The sequence below is a fragment of the Metopolophium dirhodum genome, chromosome 5 (assembly GCF_019925205.1).
Source record: "Metopolophium dirhodum isolate CAU chromosome 5, ASM1992520v1, whole genome shotgun sequence".
Classification (NCBI taxonomy): domain Eukaryota; kingdom Metazoa; phylum Arthropoda; class Insecta; order Hemiptera; family Aphididae; genus Metopolophium; species Metopolophium dirhodum.
Window position 1 is genome coordinate 36950313 of NC_083564.1, and position 22916 is coordinate 36973228.

The following is a 22916-nucleotide window of genomic DNA, read 5'->3' on the forward strand; positions in this document are numbered from 1 at the left end:
CAATTTTGACTTGTCCAAAATAAAACTGAAAAAAAAACCACTTGCTAACAATTACATTACAATAATACATTACATTACATTACAATTGCATTATTGATTTTTATCTCAATACAAATAGCCTTCTTGCATAATTTTATACTTACTAGTTAGTATCAAACAGTAGCGAATAGGCTTATATTTTTTTACCGGGAAGTAATTTGAATAAGGGCCCCCAAAAAATAAGACCCGAGCGAAATTTTATTTTGATATAATAAAAAACTATACAGGTTGTATCTTATGTCCATTGTACGCGGGGTTTTTTTAACGATTATGGATCGATGACATAGGATTTTGTTAAAACAAAAAAAGACGTGTTTCTTTATTTTTAACAGGCAATATTTTACAGCAATTTCAAATTTTTTAAGCACGCAGGTGTGCCAATAGCAAAATCAACTTTATTTTTTCAAATGGCAACTACTATATTTTTAATGAATTATGGTAAAGCTTTTTTTTTTGAAAATTTTAGTAGAGTCCAATCATTAATTTTGGTTCGCTAGTTTATTAACTATGGTCCTCTAAAGTTTAGTAAAATCTGCATTAATACTTTTAATTGAAATAATTGGTATAGGTTTAATTTACAAGAGCTAAATAATTTTTTCTTTTAACTACAAATTTATACACTTAAATAGTTTAATCGGTAATCTAATGACACTCAAAAAAAAAAAAAAACAAACAAAATTGTTGGCAAACATAGTTCATTATTTTTTTTTTTACATACAATTATCAAAATCAATATTATTATTTTAATTTGTTATTTTAGGTAATCGTAATTAATTACTTCACAGTTACTTTTCTTACAATATCATAAATTTGGATTCTTTATTAGGTGGCTAAAGTAATACCTAATGGTAAATTGGTAAATGGTATTCGATTGTTGACATTAATGTCTTAGGTATGTATGGGGGTTAAAAAAAATTGTGTAATGAAAAAAGTGCAATGTTTAGTGGTACTCTTCTCGTAGTGGGATAAACTTGAAATTTGAACCATATATAGGTTATACTTATTGGTAGGCCTATATTCAGTGCCTGATTTAGGGGGGTACCTGGGTGACTAGTCACCCGGCCACAATTTGGAGCGGCCCTCATATTTTACGCTAGTTTGTAATTTTTTGAATACCAAAATGTTCTAATTATTTCAAAGCAACATTATATATTTTTCTTTATAAAATCATAAAATTTAAAAAAGAATGATACAAATTGTCATAATATTGTTATCAATAACAACAATCATTGTTATCCTCTACTGTTTCTTGGTAAAAACCATGGCAATAAGCCAATAAATACTAAAAATATAAACAAATCGATCAACTGTTTTACTGTATAGTACATAGTATATATTAGTATTTATTGATCTATACGATAACGTTGATAACATATTATATCATATAACTAATTAAATTAAACTTAAGTTCAATGATTCTATTACATTCTGTGTGTTTTTGTAATTAAGAGTAACATGTGATTTATACGTAAATAAAATAAAATATACATTTTTAAATAACATAATTAATAACTTTATATAAGGCCTCATTTTATTTAGGTCCCTGGCCCTAAAATTTGTAAATCAGGCTCTGTCTATATTGGTAGGTATCGCATGCAAAGTATGAATTTAGGAGTTTAAATTCATAACCTTTCTTATTTTTTAGTTTTGGACATTTAAATTTTATTTTGTACTTTTCCTATCATACTTTTCTTACAATAGCATTAATTTGGATTCTTTATTAGGCGGCTAAGGACTAAGGTAATGGGTACCTAATGGTATTTGATTCTTGTTATAATGATATTAAAAATCTGTAATTAACTTAGATTAAAGGTATGCCTAAGTTAGGTTACGAACTAGTTAGGTTACAAACCTATATTGCGATTGACTATTCATCTAAATATCTTGCAAATAGTTTATTTTAAATCACGATTATTAAATAATTCTTGAAGAATTTCAACTGCCAAATTCATACTTTGCATGCGATACCTACCAATATAGGGAACCTATGGTTCAAATTTCAAATTATAAAAGTTAGTTATAAGAAAATTATATTTAGCTCTTGTAAATTAAACCTATACCAAATACCAATTATTTTAATTAAAAATATTAATGCAGATTTGACTAAACTTTAGAGGGCCATAGTTAATAAACTAGCGAACCAAAATTGATGATTTGACTACCAAAATGTTCAGAAAAAAAAGATTTACTAGAAACCATTAAAAAATATAGTAGTTGCCATTTGAAAAAATAAAGTTGATTTTGCTATTGGTACACCTGCGTGTTTAAACATTTTGAAATTGTTATAAAAAAATTGTCTGTTAAAAATAAAAAAACACGTCTTTTTTCGTTTTAACGAAATCCCTATGTCATCGATCCATAATTGTTAAAAAAAACCCTGCGTACAATGACATAAGTCATAAGATACACTCTGTATAATAAGTATTATAGGTACTCTTAGTACAGCTTTGGGAGCGATTGTGGTTTAGCAACTTTTCGATTTTTAAAATTTATTTTTTTCAAATGTGTATTTAAGGGTGCTTTTTAAGAATGTAAAAAAAAAGCCCGGGCTAATTCGTTTTGAATTTACTGATGAAAAACTTCAAAAACTAAATTTTTTTCGTAAAAGCGCAATTTTTAAAAGAAAAAATACTTAGAATTGAATATTGCTCGGACAAAAAAATCGAAAATATCCCCCGATTTTCTGTGTAAAACCACCTTGGTTACGCCTCAGAATTAAACATGGTTGTTAAAAAGAACATAATCGGCTAACGTTGCCACTAGCTCGCTGCGTTGCGCTCCGACAAAAAAATCGAAAAATCACGAGTTCCTCCACGCAGCATTAAAGTAGTGTTGCGCACATGTGTATAAACGTAAAATCGCAAACTTTGGATGACTATAACTTCCAAAGGTTTTGGTTTCCACAAAAAAATTCAAAATAGCTTCGAAATCAGTGTTAAAAACCACACATTTTGAAAACAAAATTTAAAAAACTATAAAAGCGTATAACCACCGCATTGGTACTTTTTTGAGGGATAACAATAACTAAATAATTAATACATTTGTACTTTGTAGAGGGATACTTAAATATATTACCTATTATAGCTACTATATGAAGGCCCAAAACTATCCCATACCCGGCCCGACAGCGGCTCGCTAATGACAAGGGGGGCAAATGCCCGCCTTGCCCCCTCCCCCCACCAAATGACGCAACTGAATGAGATAGATGTATCCCACGCTCATACGTTCACGTCACTGGACTATTCTTTATATATACAAAGATACTCATATAATAGGCATACTATTTGATATGGTAAATTTAAACTTTATAAGCACATAACCTATACCTAATCAAAGTATAGTTTATAATTTTCAAACAAATAATATTAATAATAGCATTGTTGATTTGTTATCAGTTAAAAGTTGTACTAATAAATCAAATGAATATTTTGTCAATCAATTAAAACGCATAGTATAGGTTGGGCTAGGTTAGGCTATAGCTATCATATTAACTACTAGATTTAAAAACATCATAATTTATCATTGTAATATATTTGTGACAAAACAATATTCTATAATAGTTTATAATCTATAAAATATAAAATTTAATTTTTGGAGGACGGCTCAAGTCCCAAATCCCCTCCAGGGTGGTCCTTATTTTTTTTTTTAATTTGATCGGGCCACCCATAGAATTTATTCAGAACCATAAAAAAAGTATTGTGTACAATTTTGTAATAATTGGTCAACCCTAAGTCGTGCCTCAAGAAGGCTGAAGTTCAAAGAAGGGAAGGTTTCGATTTTTATAATTTTGGCCTAAAAGATAGGCAAAAAAGTACTATTACATAATATTTTTTAAATTGAATATCCTATAAAAAATGTTACATGTACTTGTTTCATTTAACTACTCATTTCAATACAAAATAACAAAAACTCATTTTTAGTATATTTTTATGAGTACATAACTAATAATAAATAAATATGAAGCGGTGCCTATATTTTACATTTTTCCATACATAATTTGTATAATATATATTATTTTGTACTTATTATGTAAAAAATGCTGGTTGTTATTCCGTAGTTCAGGATCTTCATTTAATAAATCAGTTTTGGTGTTAAACCGATGAAATAATTTTAATGATGAGCTGTTGATAAAATCACTAATACATTTAAATTTCAATAGGTTCAAGGTATGGCGCTATTTTTGCTATATGCGCTTGAAACCAACTTTTTATGTACCAGCTAAATAGAAATGATAAAAATGCATGATTCTTGGCATGCCTTTTGTTGACGTGCTGACATTTTGATTTGGTTACGAAAAATTAACATTTTTAGGCAATATATTGCCGTGGCCATTCACCTAGCATGATAGGAAGCACCTGGAATACGAAATTATATTCCACGATGTGGAGCTTCTAACGAGAAAAATAATCGTGATTTCTAGTAGTTCCCTGTAGTCTTCACAAAATTGTTTTTCTTTCAATCGATTTTTCAGGAAACTGAAGTACTTACATCATTTTTTGTGTGTGATAAAGATGTACAAACATTACTATCTTCAATACCCGGATTAAAATGATTAATACTTAATTTGCTCCAGTATTCTTGAAAAAGTGGAATATTGGGCCCTGACGTAATGCCAAATTTTTCTTTAAAGACACACCTCAATACTAGCTCATAGATATGATGACGGCACATGAGGTATAACATATCTTTTTTGAGATGTTGCTCTAATAATAACAAGTATAGACAGGTTATAGAACAAGTAAGTATAATTATTAATTAATATTGCACTGATTAGCGTGCGTTTTAACCATGTTAATAGTTCCCAATTTAAAAGCTATTAGAAAAGTTTTTATATGGTTATGTGGTTAATTTTATCAATACAAAGTTACAAAATAATACAAAATTGATACAAAATATCATGTCCAAAGTATAATCATGTAAAATATACTAAATACGAGTTTTTTCATTTTGTATTGGAATGATAAGTTAAATAAAAAAAGTTTAAGTAACATTTTTTATAGCATATTTAATTTAAAAAATATTATGTTAAAGCACTTTTTTACCTATCTTAAATATTTTAAGCCAAAAGTACAAAAATCGAAAAGCCACCCTTCTTTGAACTTTAACTCTCTTGAGGCACGCCTTATTTTTATGAAACTTTACACAATTCATTATATTGTTGTACTGAGCAAATTCCAGTGACTTGATCAAAAATTGAAAAAAAAATTTCATCACCTATACATTAATAGGACCACCCTTAAATAGTAGCGCCGCTGCCACTATATAGTAAAATTTTGTTGTTCACATGAATAACTGTAAGGGCCCGGTTTCATATTTCTAAAAAAAAAAAAGAGGCAAAATGAAAAATCCAAGACGTTTTTATTGATTTTTGCTTTATTAAATCACATTTTGTTTTTATTAATATTTTACAAGTTACTACAAAACAATATATTACTACATTATACCTAATCTATACATAGTTGAAAAACATTAAAATACAATTCTTTCTAATTTATTTGCCTAAATACCTAAAACCAAATATATTAAATTATATAATACTAAATTAAATAATGTCTATCGATTAATCTACTGTCTACTGTCTGCAGTAACTTTTTTCAGGCCAAAAGGTACATTTAAATATAATTTCATAACAAAATTGAAAGTATAATATTGTTTTCTATATCTAAAAAAATAAATATATTAAATAAGTATTGTTGTCATTAAAAATATATACCGCGTTTATCCGTGTATATTGTTAAATGTTCTAGGTAGGTATACTTAACACTTATAGCATTTTGTGTTCGTATTGTTTGAATTCATGTATATTATTCACCAAATACATAAAATCTCTAGTATAATTTATAGTCTACCGTGAACGACATTATATTTTCTTCAGTGTATAATGTTGTTCAATCGATGTCTAATTTCTTAAACGTACCACTCATGTCCATATCAATATTTTTCGATTGTACTGGTCGTTTCGATAAATCGGCTTTTGGCATATTATTGTACCACTCGTCGTCTTCTTTCGTCGCTCTCATGATGTCGTCTAAAATCAATCAATCATTGTTAAAATATGACTTTATAAGTTATTAGGATAGGCATGGTCGGCCTGGCCATAGCAGGGGGCAGGGATTCCTGCTTTGGCTCTATCTGTGTTATTGTTTTCGGGCAGGTATTCACTAATGATACGAATATACGATATAAGTATATAACTATACACCACTATGTTCAAATGTAGACAAAGATAATGATTGAAACGATCTGGACTATTCAATAGTCTATATATATTGTTTTTAAATGTGTAATCAACCCAAGTGACCTGTGAAAGAGTTTGTTTTAAATTAAAAATAGACTCAGATCTAATCGCTCTCAAAATATTCTCCCGCCATTCACGTTCATTTAAATAGAAAAAGATATAGCCGAGCGTGTAAACAAATAAAATCAATGACATTTTAAATGCATAGGTATCTACCGATCTAAAACGACTACTTCAGTAATATGTATAAATATTAGTTGTTGACATCACTTAATATTATATTAAAAATAAAATAAAAATTTCGAATATATATCTTCCTACCTTTATATACATAATATTACGTATATTATATATACAACAATACTAGATTTTTAAATAAACACATTATACTATGCTCTCTTTTTAGCTTTATTTGTTCTGATATACCTAATGGCTAATTATGTTTTTTGGCTGAGTACACGATAAAATGTTTCTTACCGATTTATGTATGGTTTTTGTTTGCATGGTTACTTATTAACAAAAACACATTTATGATTCATAGATTTTTATTGCATAGACGAAAAATATCAAGTAGCGCGCTACGGTTGTATTTTAAGTCCAAGAAATAATTCCTGCCTGGGCCCTCTGCAGGTATCCAGGCCGACCCTGATGGTTAGATACCAACTAGGTATATAGCCGTATAGGTACTAAAATTGTTTCGATCATTCGATCAATAACTGTGTCAAACGTTGATAAAATGATTTACCTTCAAATTTCTCGATACTGCCCGCGGTACCGCCGTACTCGTCCGGTAATACGTCCCTGGGAATGTATTCGTAAAGTGTATCGTAGGTTTCATGAATGACAATCTAAAACACAACGTTCAAAAAAATCAATACAATTGAGGTATATACACAAGCTAAACGAGAATTTCGTTCATTAGGTACACTACTATTATATTTACTCGGTTTTGAATTTTAGACGGCATGAACAGTTTGAAGAAATTCACCAAACGCGACACATACTTTGGTGGATTCACGTAGTGGACACCTCTTACTCGCAATGGCGTAGCTTCCTGAAACCGAAAACATTACCTTTTACTGTTATGATATTATAATTATGTATTAAAATTAGAGTAAGTATTTAATTGTATTCACGGTATTACATACATATTTGTATTAATACGCGATTAAATACATTCAAAATATAAATGTATAGGTAAACCAATATGCATTAACTTTATAGATATATTTGTATTTTGTATTTATTTTGCATAATAATTTTTTTTTGAAATAACTATAATAGTATAGCCCGCAATATAATGATACAAGTAGATAATATATTCACTATTAGCTGTTACAAATGATTATAGATTTTCGCAAACGGAATGATTGTTTTTACGTATAAGTAGATTAGTATACATGATGTACATTTTATATGACTTTCGGGCTTACGGCTGAATAATATTTATACTTACGTCTATGCATCGCATTAGATTTTTTGTTAATGTAGGTGTAAAGCTTAATAAATAAGATAGTTGACAATGTTTGAGATCGAGCAAGAACACCAATCCGTAAACGGGTTCACGACGCATTAAATAATCAATGGTTTTTAATGATCCTTTACACATGGCCATCGCATCAAAGTCCCCGTCGTTGTTTTCAATTGACCGAATAATGTGTACACGATTTGCTTCCGGTGTCATTTTCGGTAATACCGACATTTTTCTACAAACCAAATATAATTTTTTTTTAAATTACGTACTCTTATTCTATACACATAGTACCTATAGATAAAGTATATTCATATTATACTTTCGAGGAGTTCAAAATAATTTGTATCATTGACTATAATGACTATAATGACTATACCGACAAAGTCTCATTTACAAATAATTATTATATAGTATACAATATACATGCATTATAGTCACATAGGTGCAATAACTAGGGTTAAAATTCTGGGGGACTAACAAAACTATTTATTTAAAATAACCCATATGGGGCTTATATCTAAATCAATAAGGGATATTTGTGGGGGGCTAAATCTTAGTCAGGGGGCTAAGCCACCCTTGCCCCCAGTTGTGCTAATGGTTATAGATACCTATTATCTTATCACTTGTCAGAAAAAGAGAAATTTGAAAATAATAAGGAAAATAGGTCCATCTTAATATTTATTAGAACATTTCTATTCCCCAAAAGTGGTGTATACAAGGAATTGGGAATCGTACCGAAAAGCAGCAGTTCTGGAATCACGGCCCTATTGAAAATATTTAAAAATGTTAGAAAACAAATTCGAAACCGTAATTGAATTTTAAGGAAACTAACGTAATTTTTCTTGACATCCTGCAAGTGTGTCACCGGCAACCGTCCTTCAAAACACTCAGTATATGACACAGAAATAGTATTTGAAATTTATTATACCTATTATTCATCTAAGGTCACTAATCTTTAAAAGGGAAAACAAGTTTATTTTTATAGTAGTTTATACTTCTTTAGTTAAATAGAGAAAAAATCTAGTTTACCGGAAATCATTATTTTTAATAATATTATTAATTGTACAACTCTCAAAAATAGTTGTGTTATGTTTAGAATTTATTTTAATCGGTTATTAAATTTAAATGTTCGTCTACTTCTGATATTTGGAACCCGAAATGTAAGATATATAAATTATCGTATTTACATTTAACACATAGTTTTTAAAATCAAATTATATACGTTATATACCTTTGCATAATCTGATACTTATATCTATTAATCATTATCTTTGAAAATATGAGAATAGTATAAATATCGACCAAAATATTTATTTAAAATATTAAGAATAATATAAAATAATAATAATAAAATTCATTCCTGACATTTTCAAGAACGAAAAAAATAAACGTTGGAAGGTTTAAGTTGCCTATATCAGTGGCGTACGCAGAATTTTTCAATGGGGGGGGGGGGCTTGAAAATTAGTTACAATTTTATTTTTATTTTGTCCAGTATAATAATTTCAGACGTTTATTGAAGGTATTTTAAAATGTTTGTAACTTCTGAACTTTTCTGGTAGAAAAAATGCTCTGATCATAAACTACGATGACCGATGTATGTTTTTGGAAGCAAATTGGATCTAGTTGGTACTTTTAGGAGGTCGAAATTGAAAATGCTCAGTGCTTTTTAAAATAATTGTAGAAAAATAATTAAAATTAAAATTAAAAATGTTTGGTAACCAGCTAGGCATCATGGTTATTTTTTATAAGCATTTAAAGTTCAAATGTTGTCAATACCACAGTTAATTTGTAGTTCAAAATTTATAAAATATTAAATTTGTGTATAAAGTAAGACTAGAAAATTTAATACAAGGTTTTTCATACAAGTAGTTCCTACTTTTACCGAAAAATTTCAGATAATTTTATGAAAATTGGTATGCAAATACAATGCTTGTTCAAATATGAATTCATTCTGGTAAGAGGTAGGTAATTGCTTACCATAGTTGAGCCCGTTAGCCCCCCCTCCCCCCTGTGGACGCTACTGGCCCATATGGCTATATAGTGGTAAATATTAATAATACGAACTTACCCAACTTTAACTGCCTTTTGAATCCATTCAGCATCACTAGACATGTCGTTGAAAAGTTCCGGCATTTCTACGCGAATCATAAAGTAGGATTCAATAACTTTCTTTGTCCTTTGTAAATTATTTTTACGGCCAATGAGGAAATGTCTCAGCCAAACTCGGTCTAAATTTAAAAATCAACAAACAATGGGCTTACTTTAAATTCAAGTTTATACTTACAACTTTATTTAACCTCAGATTATTAGATACTATTCCTGGAGTTCCGTTAATGGACGGTAATCTCCACACACGAAAAGCGTTGCTTATTTTTAACATTTTTTCCCCCATAACATGCTTATTGATAAGATATTTGTGCATAAGTTTAGTAAAGATTGTATATTTTTCTATGAAAAAGATACCATTTAAAAAAAAATCAGATTAATTTGCGATACCTAAATATTTTTATTTTTTTTTATTATTCATACGATATAGGTATTCAATCTGTTCCTTAAGGAACAATAAGAATATGTGGTAATAGAAAAAAATTAGATTGTTTGATGAGAGGAGTCACCCAGTGGTAACACTACCCTTACTTGGTTTTTTTTTTTTTTTAAGTTAGGAGAATTTGTTATTTTACGAAGGATGTTATTTTGGAAGGTTTGAATTTTATTAGTGTTGGATTTTTTGACATTGCCCCAGAGCTGAAGACCATAGGTCCACAAAACAAGGACTTATAAATTAAGAGTTTAGTATTTAATGGAGTGTGTTTGTTTTTGGAAACTAGAGTTTTAAGTATGCGGAATCTATAAATATTTAAAACATTTTGACTACAACTTTTTATAGGTGACTAGATCAAAACCTGGTCAACTATAGGACGTACCTGTACAATATATTATTATTCTGTTAGTGGTTTTGTTATTTATGTTATTTAATGTTTACTCGATTTATGTTAGCTAGTACGTTGTAACCACCATAATTGAGTAATTATAAGATAAAAATTATTATGTAACCGTATAACAGTTAAATATTTTATTATTTTTTTATTAGCTCTCAGTACACAACTATTATAAGTAATAAGTATGCAAACTTGACAATTTTATAGAAAAAAAAATTAACAACTTGTTAAATATTTTAAATAACGAAAATAGCAATAATTATTAAACTGCCTACCCAATAAGTTTTGATTAGCGTGGTAAAAATGAAATTAATTATCTCCCATAAATAATTATATACTACCTAATGGGAGACAGAAGCAATACGTCTAATTATGGATTATTTAAAATCGATCAGATTTTAAAATATTTTATATAAAATAAATAATAATGTGATTTAGTTAGAACAATACAGTGACTAATAAATTTAAAATATATAATTATAAAGTAATAATTCAACTTTATTCTTTATTATACGAGTTTTCACTTGTCACAAGACGATTAACTTTTCATAATTTGGAATATAAAATTATAGACTTTAATAATAAATTTAATAACACTTCTTTTATTTAAACTATTAACATTTAATCTTCGTAAATCGTAGGTACGAGAAATATCCAAGAAACTTTTATTTAATCTCATGGAAAAAAGTATACATCATAATTTTAAATCGAATAAAGTTTCTGATAAACAAGATTCGCGATATGGTTCATAATATACTAGGATTAATTTTTATTGTGCAATTTTATTTATCCAGGTATTTAGTTTAAAAGTTTAGAAGATCAGAGGATTAGTTTTATTCTGAGAAACGTAGTTCAACAAACCTGTTATATTAGGCAAATGTGGTTGTTTAGACAACCATTCAATCAAAGCGTCAATATCTTCTTCAGTTTCTTTAGGGTCTTTGTAGAAATACAGATTCTTGATAGCTTGTTCGTGTTGTTCATTTGGCGGCGATAGAACCATTTTGGCTGATATAGAGTTGTGTGAAAATAGTATTCAAACTTTTAATAAACAATTATTTGAGGGTTGTAAACCAAAGTTTTCCTTTGCTGTATCCTGTAAATATGACAATGATATAACGTGCAAAACTATACTACTGACTCAAAATTTGTAGTAGTTGCCGTACATCATTAGTTATTTAGTCGGTGCAATATACTAATCGTAAACATACACGCTTCTTCGTATAAAACGGACTATTGATATGATATAGAACTAGTTTGTCTTAGCCTTGGCAAATTTCTTTGGATCTACTCGTGATATTACTTGTAACAAGTCCAATAACACAGTTGTTTCCTGAAAACTATTCAAGGTCGTGCTTAGTGATTCACTGATCCCCTAATAAAATGTAGATAACGCTATCTATAATTTAAATAAACTAGTTTTTTATTGAGTTTTCTATCTCGATTTTTCAGGTTTTTTTAGAACGTAAATTCACGATTATTTATCTGTTTAAGCCCTACATGTTAGGGACATTTTCGTTTCCAATTTATTTACATGTAGATACTCAAACACCTGAAAAATATGATAAAAGGAATAGCAAAAAAATAAAAAATAAAATATGGTATAGGTCATGCAAGTCATTAGGATAAAAAATTGGTATAGCTGGAGACGCTGGCCATAGATTTACATGTACCTACTTATACTTATGTATATTTTTGCAAAATTTAATAAAACGGTATTACACACTCACAGTCTTCAGAGTTTATATTATAATATGTAAATTATTTCGCTGGCATAAAATAATATTACATATTAAATAAATATTAATTACATATTCTACTGTTCTATGTTAGATATATTGTAGGTACATTTACTAAAATGATTTACTCCACTTATATAATATTTTATATTATCATGTATATTGTATAAGTATAACATAATAGGTAGATATACACATTCCAATTTAACAATGCATATAGACACTTCTCATTTCTCAATATTTATCTCAATTTGACAATATACAATCGTCAATCGGCCTCTACATTGTGTTTTATATAAATATATAATACAAGAATATAAACAACACGACACAGTCCTACATGTTCACCTAATATAAAAAGTAAACTTAATATGTAAAGTTAACTCTCTATACTTCATCACAAGCTTCGACTTAAAGAAGTAGATAATTGTATTTATTTATTATATATTTTATTGTGTTTATATTATACAAATTTCAATAAAAAAATAAATAAAAATATACTATACAGAATAAGACATTACGAATACTGTGTATAATATACCAGATACCTAGAATATATATTATATACCGACTGGAATTTATATAGAAGGTAGAACGTAGAACGTATTACTGTATTAGTGCATTACAGTGGCGACGAAAGAGGTAAGACAGCATATTAATATTATATTCAATATTGTTCCACAAAGCTAGGCACACTGACGTCTGACGCCAATTCATCCATGAACTGAGGTACACTAAACTAAGATACACTCAAACAGAGATACACCTATATAGCGTTACGATATTAGCATATATACTATATTGGATTTTCCACAAAAAAAACTGCACGTAGACGGAGCACATTGAGCTAGTATTAATATAAATTAAAATAAATATATTTATTATTTTATTTATAGGTAATAATTATTATAAATATATAAAAATATTCATCCAATTTTTTCTATACGAAAATTATTATAGCCGATGTAAAAACGCACGGAATTGATCACTGATGTAACCGATTTTCTTAAAACTATGCAGTACAAATTGATCAATCAAACATTTCAATAGTAGGTATTATGTAATAGGTATCAATCGATTAATACCAAACTTTAAATTTAAAATATATTGATATGAAAATTATAACTTTTGAAAACTTAACTGTTTTTGGTTTTCCTGACATTACCTAGTTACTTATTATTATTTATTAATTACTTAAGGTGGTTCCAGTCAGTCAAAAAAAAAGTCGTTTTTAGACCCTCCGCTCTGACAAGATTGCGAGACTTTAGATGGTTCGATTTTAATGCTGTAAAAATTATAACATTTCTTAACATTTCCTCTAGAGAACGGTCGGAGCGTTTTTTTTTTTAAAGTTCGAACTTTTGAAAATATTATAAATTATAATATTATACAAATTTCAGTTTTTACAACATTTTTGTTCAACCATATGTATTGAAGAAATTAATTTCAAAAATAAAATGTTTAGATTGGATCGTTATGTGAACCGAAGAACTTTTTCCCCTATAAGAGATAAGCAATTACGATGAGCTGGGCCCAATGACGTCACGCGGCTATTCTATATTTCGTAATATCTCTTGAAGTAATCATTTTTTTTTTTCACCAAATCATTTAATATATAATTTAACATTTAAAAAAAATTTAAAATGTATTTTTTTTGTGTTGTGTGCTCCTTTAAGTTAAAAATCCATACCTATCAGTGGCACAACTAGAGATACATTTTTGGGAGGCTGTAGCCCCTACCTGATATTACATGAAAAGTAATATGTGGTGGCGATGCCCCTCCCCCCTATATATTTACTTAAATATACAAACAAATTTAATATTTATTTACTCAAGTTTCATTTTTCAGAATAATAATATACTGTCTGTATATTATAGTTCAGTGCATATACTGTAAAATTATGTATAGTAATCTTACCAATATACTACTGAGTACTGACGTCTGACATAAATCGTTTTCTTAAAACAAATTCAGGCATACAGCTAATGATATTTTACTATATTTATCATAAGAAATATAAAATAATAATAAAGTTTAAACTAAAATTAAATAATTAAATTTTTTTCCAAAAATAAGAAATACAGTTGAATTTTTAAGTTTATTAATATTTTAGGAAACAATTGAATAGTTTTTTTTGGGAGGGGGGGCTGTTACAAGTTGTTTTTTTGTAATTGCGTTTATGATAGGTATACCTATAACTAATAACAACCAACACCGATGGTACTTCGGTTACTTTTTGACACCTAGTAAGGATATCAAGTAGAGTTGATATTAGGTAGGTACAACAGGAAATCTTGAATAAATATATTTTTTCATCCATATATATGAACAAGTAAGAATATACCAATTATATAATAAATGTTACATAGGTAATCCTGTAATATACAAATTACTTTTTCCGTATGACGTGGCGCACTGGCTGCGTCTAATATACGTTGAAAGTTTGTAATTTTATTTCTATAATAATAATAATATACAGAGTAATTTACCAAGCATGCTCACCCTTATTTGGACTTATTACTTATATGATCTTTATTAAGGGGCCTGCACGTGACCTATTTTTTTGCTCAAAAACATGCCTTACAGGAAAAACTCTCACGCCTTGTAAAGTGATCCGATATCGATAATTTTTTTTTCTAATTGAAAGAAAACGCTTCTTACAGGGCGCACTGGACTTGGATTTTCAAGATTCTATTTCTAAACCATATAATATGACTTTAAATATGACCAATTTTCACAAGAATTTTTTATTTTTTATAAAAATCGAAATTCAATGCGCCCTGTAGAAAAATCTCTAGAGTGAGTACTAGAGTGGCTACGATTCGTGAGAGTTTTTCCTTAAAGCGTGTTCTGAGCAAAAAATCATGCATTTTATTTTTGGTCGGCGGTGCCGTTGAAATGTGTGCACGTGCAGTGCGTGCGTGGATGGCCCGATACCCGCAAACGATAACACTCACACTCAAGGGCGTCCACAGGGGGGGCAAGTAGGGGCAGTTGCCCCCCCATCTTGGCTTTTTGGGTTCATATTATCATAAATATTATTGATGATTTTAATATTCTAAAAAAACTTAAAAATGCCCCAACAATTCTAAATAGTGCACTAAATTATTAAAGATATAAATTCTAAAATAAATTCGATATAATATACATTTTAAACTTTTAAATGATCGTATAAAAGTCTTACAAACTGAACTTTTCATTTGGACTTCTTATTTAATCTAAAATTAATCATTTTTTTTTCTATCCCTAAAGGTTTAGACTTTAGATCATATATTTATTAAAAAAATGATGTACAAACATGTACAAATTTTAAAATTTAAATTTAGAAAAAACTTAAAAATGCTCCAAAAATCTTTAAATGTAAAAAAGACTTTAAATTTTAAAATCATAAAAAAATTCAATGTAGGTATTTGTTATAAAACAGTTATCACGTAGCTAGATTTGGAAAATAATGCAAAATAAATATAGTTTTCCCAAGCTCAATATTGATAATGATATATAATGATATCATTACGAATGTAATATAAAATATCGCAAAATAAACTTTTTAGATTCTGAGCGGAGCGATGAATGTATTGATTTTACAAAGATGTGTGTTTTTTATTTATTTTTTATTTTTGTGTCTGTCATCACCTTTTAAGGCCAGTAAAAATGCTTGGATTTTCTTCAACAGTAACTTTTCTAATAGGAAATTGAATTTAGTTGGTACTGTTGGGGTTCAAAAGTAAACATTTCACAGCAGTTTTCAAAAGCGACGTGAAAAACAAAAGAAAAATTAAGGAAACACGGGAAATTTTTTACGCAAAATCTGTTTTTGATAAAATCGATTTTAGTTTTTGGTGTAACTCTAAAACAAATGACTGTAGGTACATGAAATTTTGACTAAACGTTTATATTAGCATTTTCTTTACACCATAACATTTTCCAAATATTTTAAGCTGTTTACGGACATTTTCAGTTTCCATTTTTTTTTAGTTTTTTTTCTATAAGTATCAATAAAATATCCTGATATATTGTTACAATAGCAGTTGAAAAATATTAAAAATACATAGGCACAATTTTTTTTATAAGCATTTTAAGTTCACATTTTGACAAAATTTATCATATTTATAATTTAATAATTATTTTGTAGTTAAAAATGTATAAAATGTTCAACTTTTACAGCTAAGGATTGAAAATTTAAAACAAGGCTCCACGTAAATAGGTTATACATAAATAACTTTATTCACAATAATATCATCAAATATACTTGGTAATATCATAGGCTGACTGACCGTTTTCGCTCAAAATCGTTTTTCTTATACAGTGATATTATATCATTGAATTCAATTCTAACACCATTAATTACAGTGATCCACTTGTAACCTACTGTACAGGAGAGTGACATCCACTTACCCACCTTTTTTAAATTAAAAATAAAAATATTTTTTTTTTACAGTGATTTTTATCACACTCGATTATGAACGTTGCTTTTATAGATTATGAGATGTAATGGTGGGAGTGTTAACCAAGTTTTACTTTTTTGATAAAAAAAATTAAATAGATGGCTTACCTACAATAGGTTCAACTTTTAAAGTTTGTGGTATTCAATGACTAATTAAATTATAAATATTTAATTTTATAAATTATCTAAAATTATAAAAAAAAAAAATGTATTTGATAATATAAAATTACATAACAATTAATTAAAATTAACTAAGTCTTAACTAACTATCTACGTATAGGTACCTAATACATACATTTTTTACATTCCTTGTCTATATGAAAGAAAACATGTCACAAAAATACTTTATAACTAATAGGATAGTGAGATGAAAAATGTAAAAAGGAAAATATTTTGCCCTCCCTTGAAAAATTCCTGCGGACACTCTTGCTCACACTCATCATCATGACACAAATGCCATGGGCGGCGGCTACATAATTATCGGATTTAAATTCTATAAAAACATTTGAGTTGATCGACCTTTTTTCTAGGTTATTGTGGAAGTCGATTTTAGAATAACTGTTCAACTTTGTTTAAAAAGACAAAAAAGTAAATCAAAAATTTAAAAAAAAATTTTAAAACAACTAGATTTAAGAACAATTTTTAAAGAAATATCAAAAATTGATTTCCACAATAACCTAGAAAAAAGATCGATCAACTCAAATCTTTTTACAGAATTGAAATCTGATGATTTTAAGTATGCGTAATCTTTTCAGGCTTTTAGGTATAAAATGTGAAATAAATACGCGGCTTCCAATCCCTTTAAATAGAACAAAAAATCACAAGAATTGGAAAATATAGTCAGTAAGTAATATTAAAAAATGTCAAAAATCAGATTTTGAATAACTGCATTATTAAAGAAAAAATCTAGGCGGGAATGCTTGGTGAATCACTCTGTATAATAATTGAATCCCGGAAAAAAAATCCCCAGTCTACAATATTACTCACAACCAAATATTTTTGAAACGTCTATAATTACCATTTACCACATTATTAATATTTAATAACAAATACGTAAATTATATTATATTATACCAATTAAATAAGTCCATCACTCAAAATATTTTATATATTTTCTCTATAAGTTTTTTAATAATTAAATAAACGAGTAATACTCGTAATATTAGTTATTAAAATTGATAGTCCTAATGAACCGATACTGGATTACCTATGTCCTATATAATATTAAGAGGCCTCGCTATAGCATTGATTTAAGGAGAATCATTTAGGCAATTTCTAATTTCGTCGTCGCCATCCGAGATCTATGTGTTAGACGTAAATGATTTTTAGTGCGTGTGGTGTCCATGCAAGTCAATTGTAGCGGTACGGAGGGCCGTCGCACGCACTCGCATGTAGATGTCAGTATGTAATATTGTGATCATGAAAAAATGTTTATTTTTTACTCCAACATACGATTCTAATTCCAACAATTCGTCGCAATGATTACCTCGATTTGCATTCTGACAAAATATTATTTTTTCCACATGTACGAGGGATCGATCGAGACATATTTTTTAAAATTGTATTGAGTTAATTAAATATTTAACTTGGAAATTCTGAATTTTATTGAATTGTTTACAATATTTATTGTAATTTAAATTAAAAAATTTTAAATGTGGCTCGATAGTTCCCTTGTATATATTACGGACAATCCGAATATTTTTTCAGAATGAAAATCGTGATAATTGTCGACACGTATCGTTGGAATTAGAAACAGTAGTTTATATGACAAAAAAAAGAAGTGTTGGTAGGCCCCTTAAATCTTAATTAATTTTTTGTCATGCCTGCACCGAAAGTTTAGTTTTTGATGACGGTTGAAGCGTTGGAAAGCGACGTTTTTTTCGTGCAGCGGGCGGTAAAGTGGGAATCCCCAAAAGTACCGGGCGGTAAAGTGGAAATACCCAAAAATACAGGGTGGTAAAGTGGAATTCCCCAAGAGTACTGAGCTCAGATATCACGCGTATTCTCTGAACAAACAGACACTAAAATCTATACTACGGTCCTCATAAAACATAAACTTTTGGTTACATCTTATATTCATGTTATAACCTCCTTGCATGACGCGTAAACATTTTTCTTTCATGAAATTGTTTTTGTATAATAATTTGGTTATTGCATAGATCCCCGCATAATGCATTACCTTTGCCTTGACTACATTTGTTTATTCTTATTTTATTTCATTATATAATAATTATTATTTATACTGAAATCTATACCACGGTCCTTACAAAACATACACTTTTGGTTACATCTTTTATTCATATTATAACCTCCATGCATGATGCTTAAAATAAATAAAACCAAATCGTTTCTTTCATGAAATATTGTTTTTGTAGAATAGTCTGGTTGTTGCATAGATCCTAGCCTGAATTACCTTTGCCGTGATGGCGCGATCAATGAACGCAGAGGCGTGACAAAAATAGTATGTGTGGCTCGTGCGGGAAGGCAATTTCAGTCTTGGGCGAAATGCGGCCCTCGCCAACGGCTCGTGCCGCACACGTTGCCCGCGACTGAAATAGCTCACTTCCCACCCTTGCCACACAATATACTATATATACAGTCAACCAATAAAATATTGCATTTGCGTGTGTACTGTGTGCGTGTTCATCATGGTTAAGGGGCATAGGCGCAAATAGGAGGGGGGCTTAACCCCCTAGAATTTTTATAGCCCCCTCAAAAACTAATTATTTCACTACTATAATTTAAAAACATCATAGAGTATCAAGTATAGACCTGAGCTACAGCCCCCCCAAATTTCAAACACTATTTATGCTTATGTTAAGGGGGCTCCAGTCGGTCGTGTTTTAAGGAAATTAATATAGGCAATTTAACATGATGGCATTAAAATGACTTGTAAGTGTGTGCAAAGTAAATTAACATTAGTATGTGTGAGTTTAATCTGTAATCGTTTTCAGTCAATATTTCATAGAAATGTCCTGAATTATATCAGTAGGCCATATCGGTTATATTGGTTGTTATTTATATTCGTCGGCAATTAACTTACGTACGCGCAGGCATTGACGGATATTTTAAATTATGATCAACTTTTTCGATTTAAAAAAAGTGACTTTTAGACCAATAAGCTAGACAAAACTGGAGGAATTTGGTTTGATGGATTTATTTTTGAAAACGTATTATAATTGATTAACAAGTTTACTAGGTTATGCCAGAGGCGATTTTTAATATTCCAATTATTGTTAGTGTCATGATGAATAATATAAATACAAAAATATAATATTTTTATTCTTGGATATCACAGCTGAAAAAATAAATATTCAAAATAGCAAAAGAAAATTGAAATTTTAACATCGAAGGAATAATGCAAGTACTGAAGTACTTGCAGAATTACAGTGTAATAAATAATAATGAAGTTTTTACCTATAATATTATTATTATTATTACCTCGTGACATTTTGTACAACATATTTTGCTTGTAAAAATTGTTTTTTTTTCAATAAGCTTCCACTCATCTGGCGTTTTCGTTAATCTAGCTGTCATCTGGTCTGTTATCTTCCGGTTTATTGAGGTCACCTATTAATACCTATATCTTTACCTACCTTTACGGCTTTACTACCTACTATTAATATGTATTATAAATTATCATATTTTAATTTATAGACAATATTTAAGTCAAATGCACACGAACTGTAATTTAAATATCATGTGGGTATAACTATAAACCGATAGGATTTAGGTATATTGTCCATTGGGTATATACGAGGACCTCTACAAAATTCTTTATTTTTATCAAGATTCAAGGCTCTTAAGTATACACATCAAGATCATCTATCAAGTGGATACGATGATCGTATAAATGTTTAATACGTAAATTAAAATACGTATTATACGATTATTACGATCACAACCTAAGTACGTCTATATAACCGGAATAACTGCACGATTGTCGTTCGTATATTAACGTGAACGCGTAAAACAATACTGCATATAATATTATTTACAGCATGTACCTATAGGTATTAAATTGTTACTGTAATTTATTTTCTGTTTTAGCAGCGTATATTATTCTGTCCGCTACATTAGTGTACGTATAGGTAGGAATGTATGATTCGGCAACAAAGTAGCCACCAGGTAATCTATGTATACCTGGTGATAAATCAACTGGTAACCTTCGTCATATTTTGCAGGTTAAAATACTATAGTATCGTGTATACGTGAAGCACCCTAAGGTTCATTGAACTTTTTTATACACTTTTTTTTATCAAAAAAGTTATAAAAGAATATACATCTTAAATTTAATACTATGTTACTTTATTTTTTTGTTTTATATGTAAGTATAACATTATGTTCGGTATAAAGAAAAAGCTACCAAGTGGCCACACTATCCGGTCCCTGTAAATATATTATTATAGGCACTCAAATTCAGTGTTAAAATATTGTCCATTTCACATTTGGTTTACTAAAAATGGTTCAAATTTTTGAATAGTTTATTTTATTACGTGCAGTGAATAGAAATATCTAGGTCGAGTAAAGACGTAGCCTCCACCTGCGGCCACTATGCCTCAATAAATTCAAAAAGAGGAATGGGGTAAATATCCCCCTTGCAATTATTTTATCTCATATATTTACATATATTTAAATAGCTTAATGTTTTTTTGGTATTAGTTATATTTTAATATTACTCCCTCACCTTGATTAATTTCTGGAAGCGTGTACCAGTTGCGCTCAAATACACTTTTTTTATACCAATCACCCCTCAAATTACTTTAGGAAAATACACCAGTTTTCCTCAACCAAATGTATCAATTGCCCTCAAATATAATATAATATACAGGATTACAATACCAAATAAAAATACAACCTGTATACTAGTTTTAGACAAATTACATTGTATGCCGATTATAATTATAAATATTAAATGCATTTTTTGTGTTACTGGACGTCGCGTTCTCTCGTTGGACAGATTATTATATACTCTAATATTACTAAACTTGTATTATCATTTTAATATTTTATGCTTAAGCAGTGGCGTATTTACGGGGGGATATGGGGGATAAATCCCCCCTTGACCTATTTTTTTGTAGTTAAGTTTTCTTATTTTATGTATTTCTCAATATGATATTACTTTTAAGTATGTCTGTTTTCTAAATGTTCTATCCATGGTAATTTTACCGCTCTGTAGATATATTATACGCGACTAGTCGTTCACGGCATATATGTGACTATTGGACAACAAAAACATATAGGTACCTCTATGGTAGTATGGTGTACTGTATTTTATAATTTTCTGCAAATTATTTTTAATATATTTAATTTCTGTAAGAACTTAGGTTGAACTTTAAAGATTCGAGGTTTTTCACTTACAAATAAAAATGTACCAACCTAATCGGAAATAAATCAGAAAGAAGTCGAACCATGGAGTAAAACCACAGTAAAACCGTGATAAGCGAGTCAAACGATTTTCCGGAAAACAACTCATAAAATCTGCGATATATTTAATTTTTCGAACTCTACAATAACTATTGTATGTACAATATTTGAATTTTAAAATACATAATTTTGGCATGAAAATTGAAATGTAATGGGAATTTTTAAGTTTCTAAGTTGGTACATCTGCATTTTTGTTGGTTCCCGATTTAAGCGTTTATTCTGGATATTATGATAAGCTGTAATTTCGGAGGACCCAACACCAATACGAAATAAGTCACGTCAGTGATGCCATGCTAGCGGCACTCGTCGCTACGCTCCTCGGCGCCGTCGCTCCGCTCCGCTAATCGAAAATATCCCCCGACTTGCTGTGCAACACCACATCAAGTTGGTCACATGGTAACCACAGAGTAACCGCCGCATAACCACTCATACCATATTTGGACAAGTGCTTATCACTCAATTTTAATAATGCTGATAAAATTGGCTGTTATCAGGCGGGGACCCAACTGCCCGATGCCCCCTACTAACACTGCCCCCGATGCCCTGCCCATACATTTTAGTCAATACTATCAGAATATAATATAAAGGTAATTTATGATCGACGATCCGATCACA

The 22916-nt window shown here is 29.2% G+C and overlaps 1 protein-coding gene across 1 annotated transcript; it reads right to left on the reverse strand.

The window, feature by feature from the left end:
• Window positions 1–5392: 5392 nt before the first annotated feature.
• LOC132944932 (alpha-tocopherol transfer protein-like) lies at window positions 5393–11917 on the reverse strand. Its single transcript, XM_061014493.1, has 6 exons — window positions 11552–11917; window positions 9820–9979; window positions 7734–7983; window positions 7221–7331; window positions 7023–7125; window positions 5393–6067 (listed from the first exon to the last, which is right to left on the reverse strand). The coding sequence occupies exons 1-6, from the start codon at window positions 11691–11693 to the stop codon at window positions 5928–5930; spliced, it is 906 nt and encodes a 301-aa protein (XP_060870476.1). The 5' UTR covers window positions 11694–11917; the 3' UTR covers window positions 5393–5927.
• Window positions 11918–22916: the final 10999 nt, after the last annotated feature.

Excerpts from the sequence above, each read along its gene's own strand:
- LOC132944932 (XM_061014493.1), bottom strand. The coding sequence starts at position 11,693 with ATGGTTCTATCGCCGCCAAATGAACAACACGAACAAGCTATCAAGAAT. Across the intron at positions 7,984-9,819 it reads CAAAAGGCAGTTAAAGTTGG|AAAAATGTCGGTATTACCGA; the intron begins GTAAGTTCGTAT and ends TTTGGTTTGTAG. Across the intron at positions 7,126-7,220 it reads CGTCTAAAATTCAAAACCGA|ATTGTCATTCATGAAACCTA; the intron begins GTAAATATAATA and ends GTTGTGTTTTAG.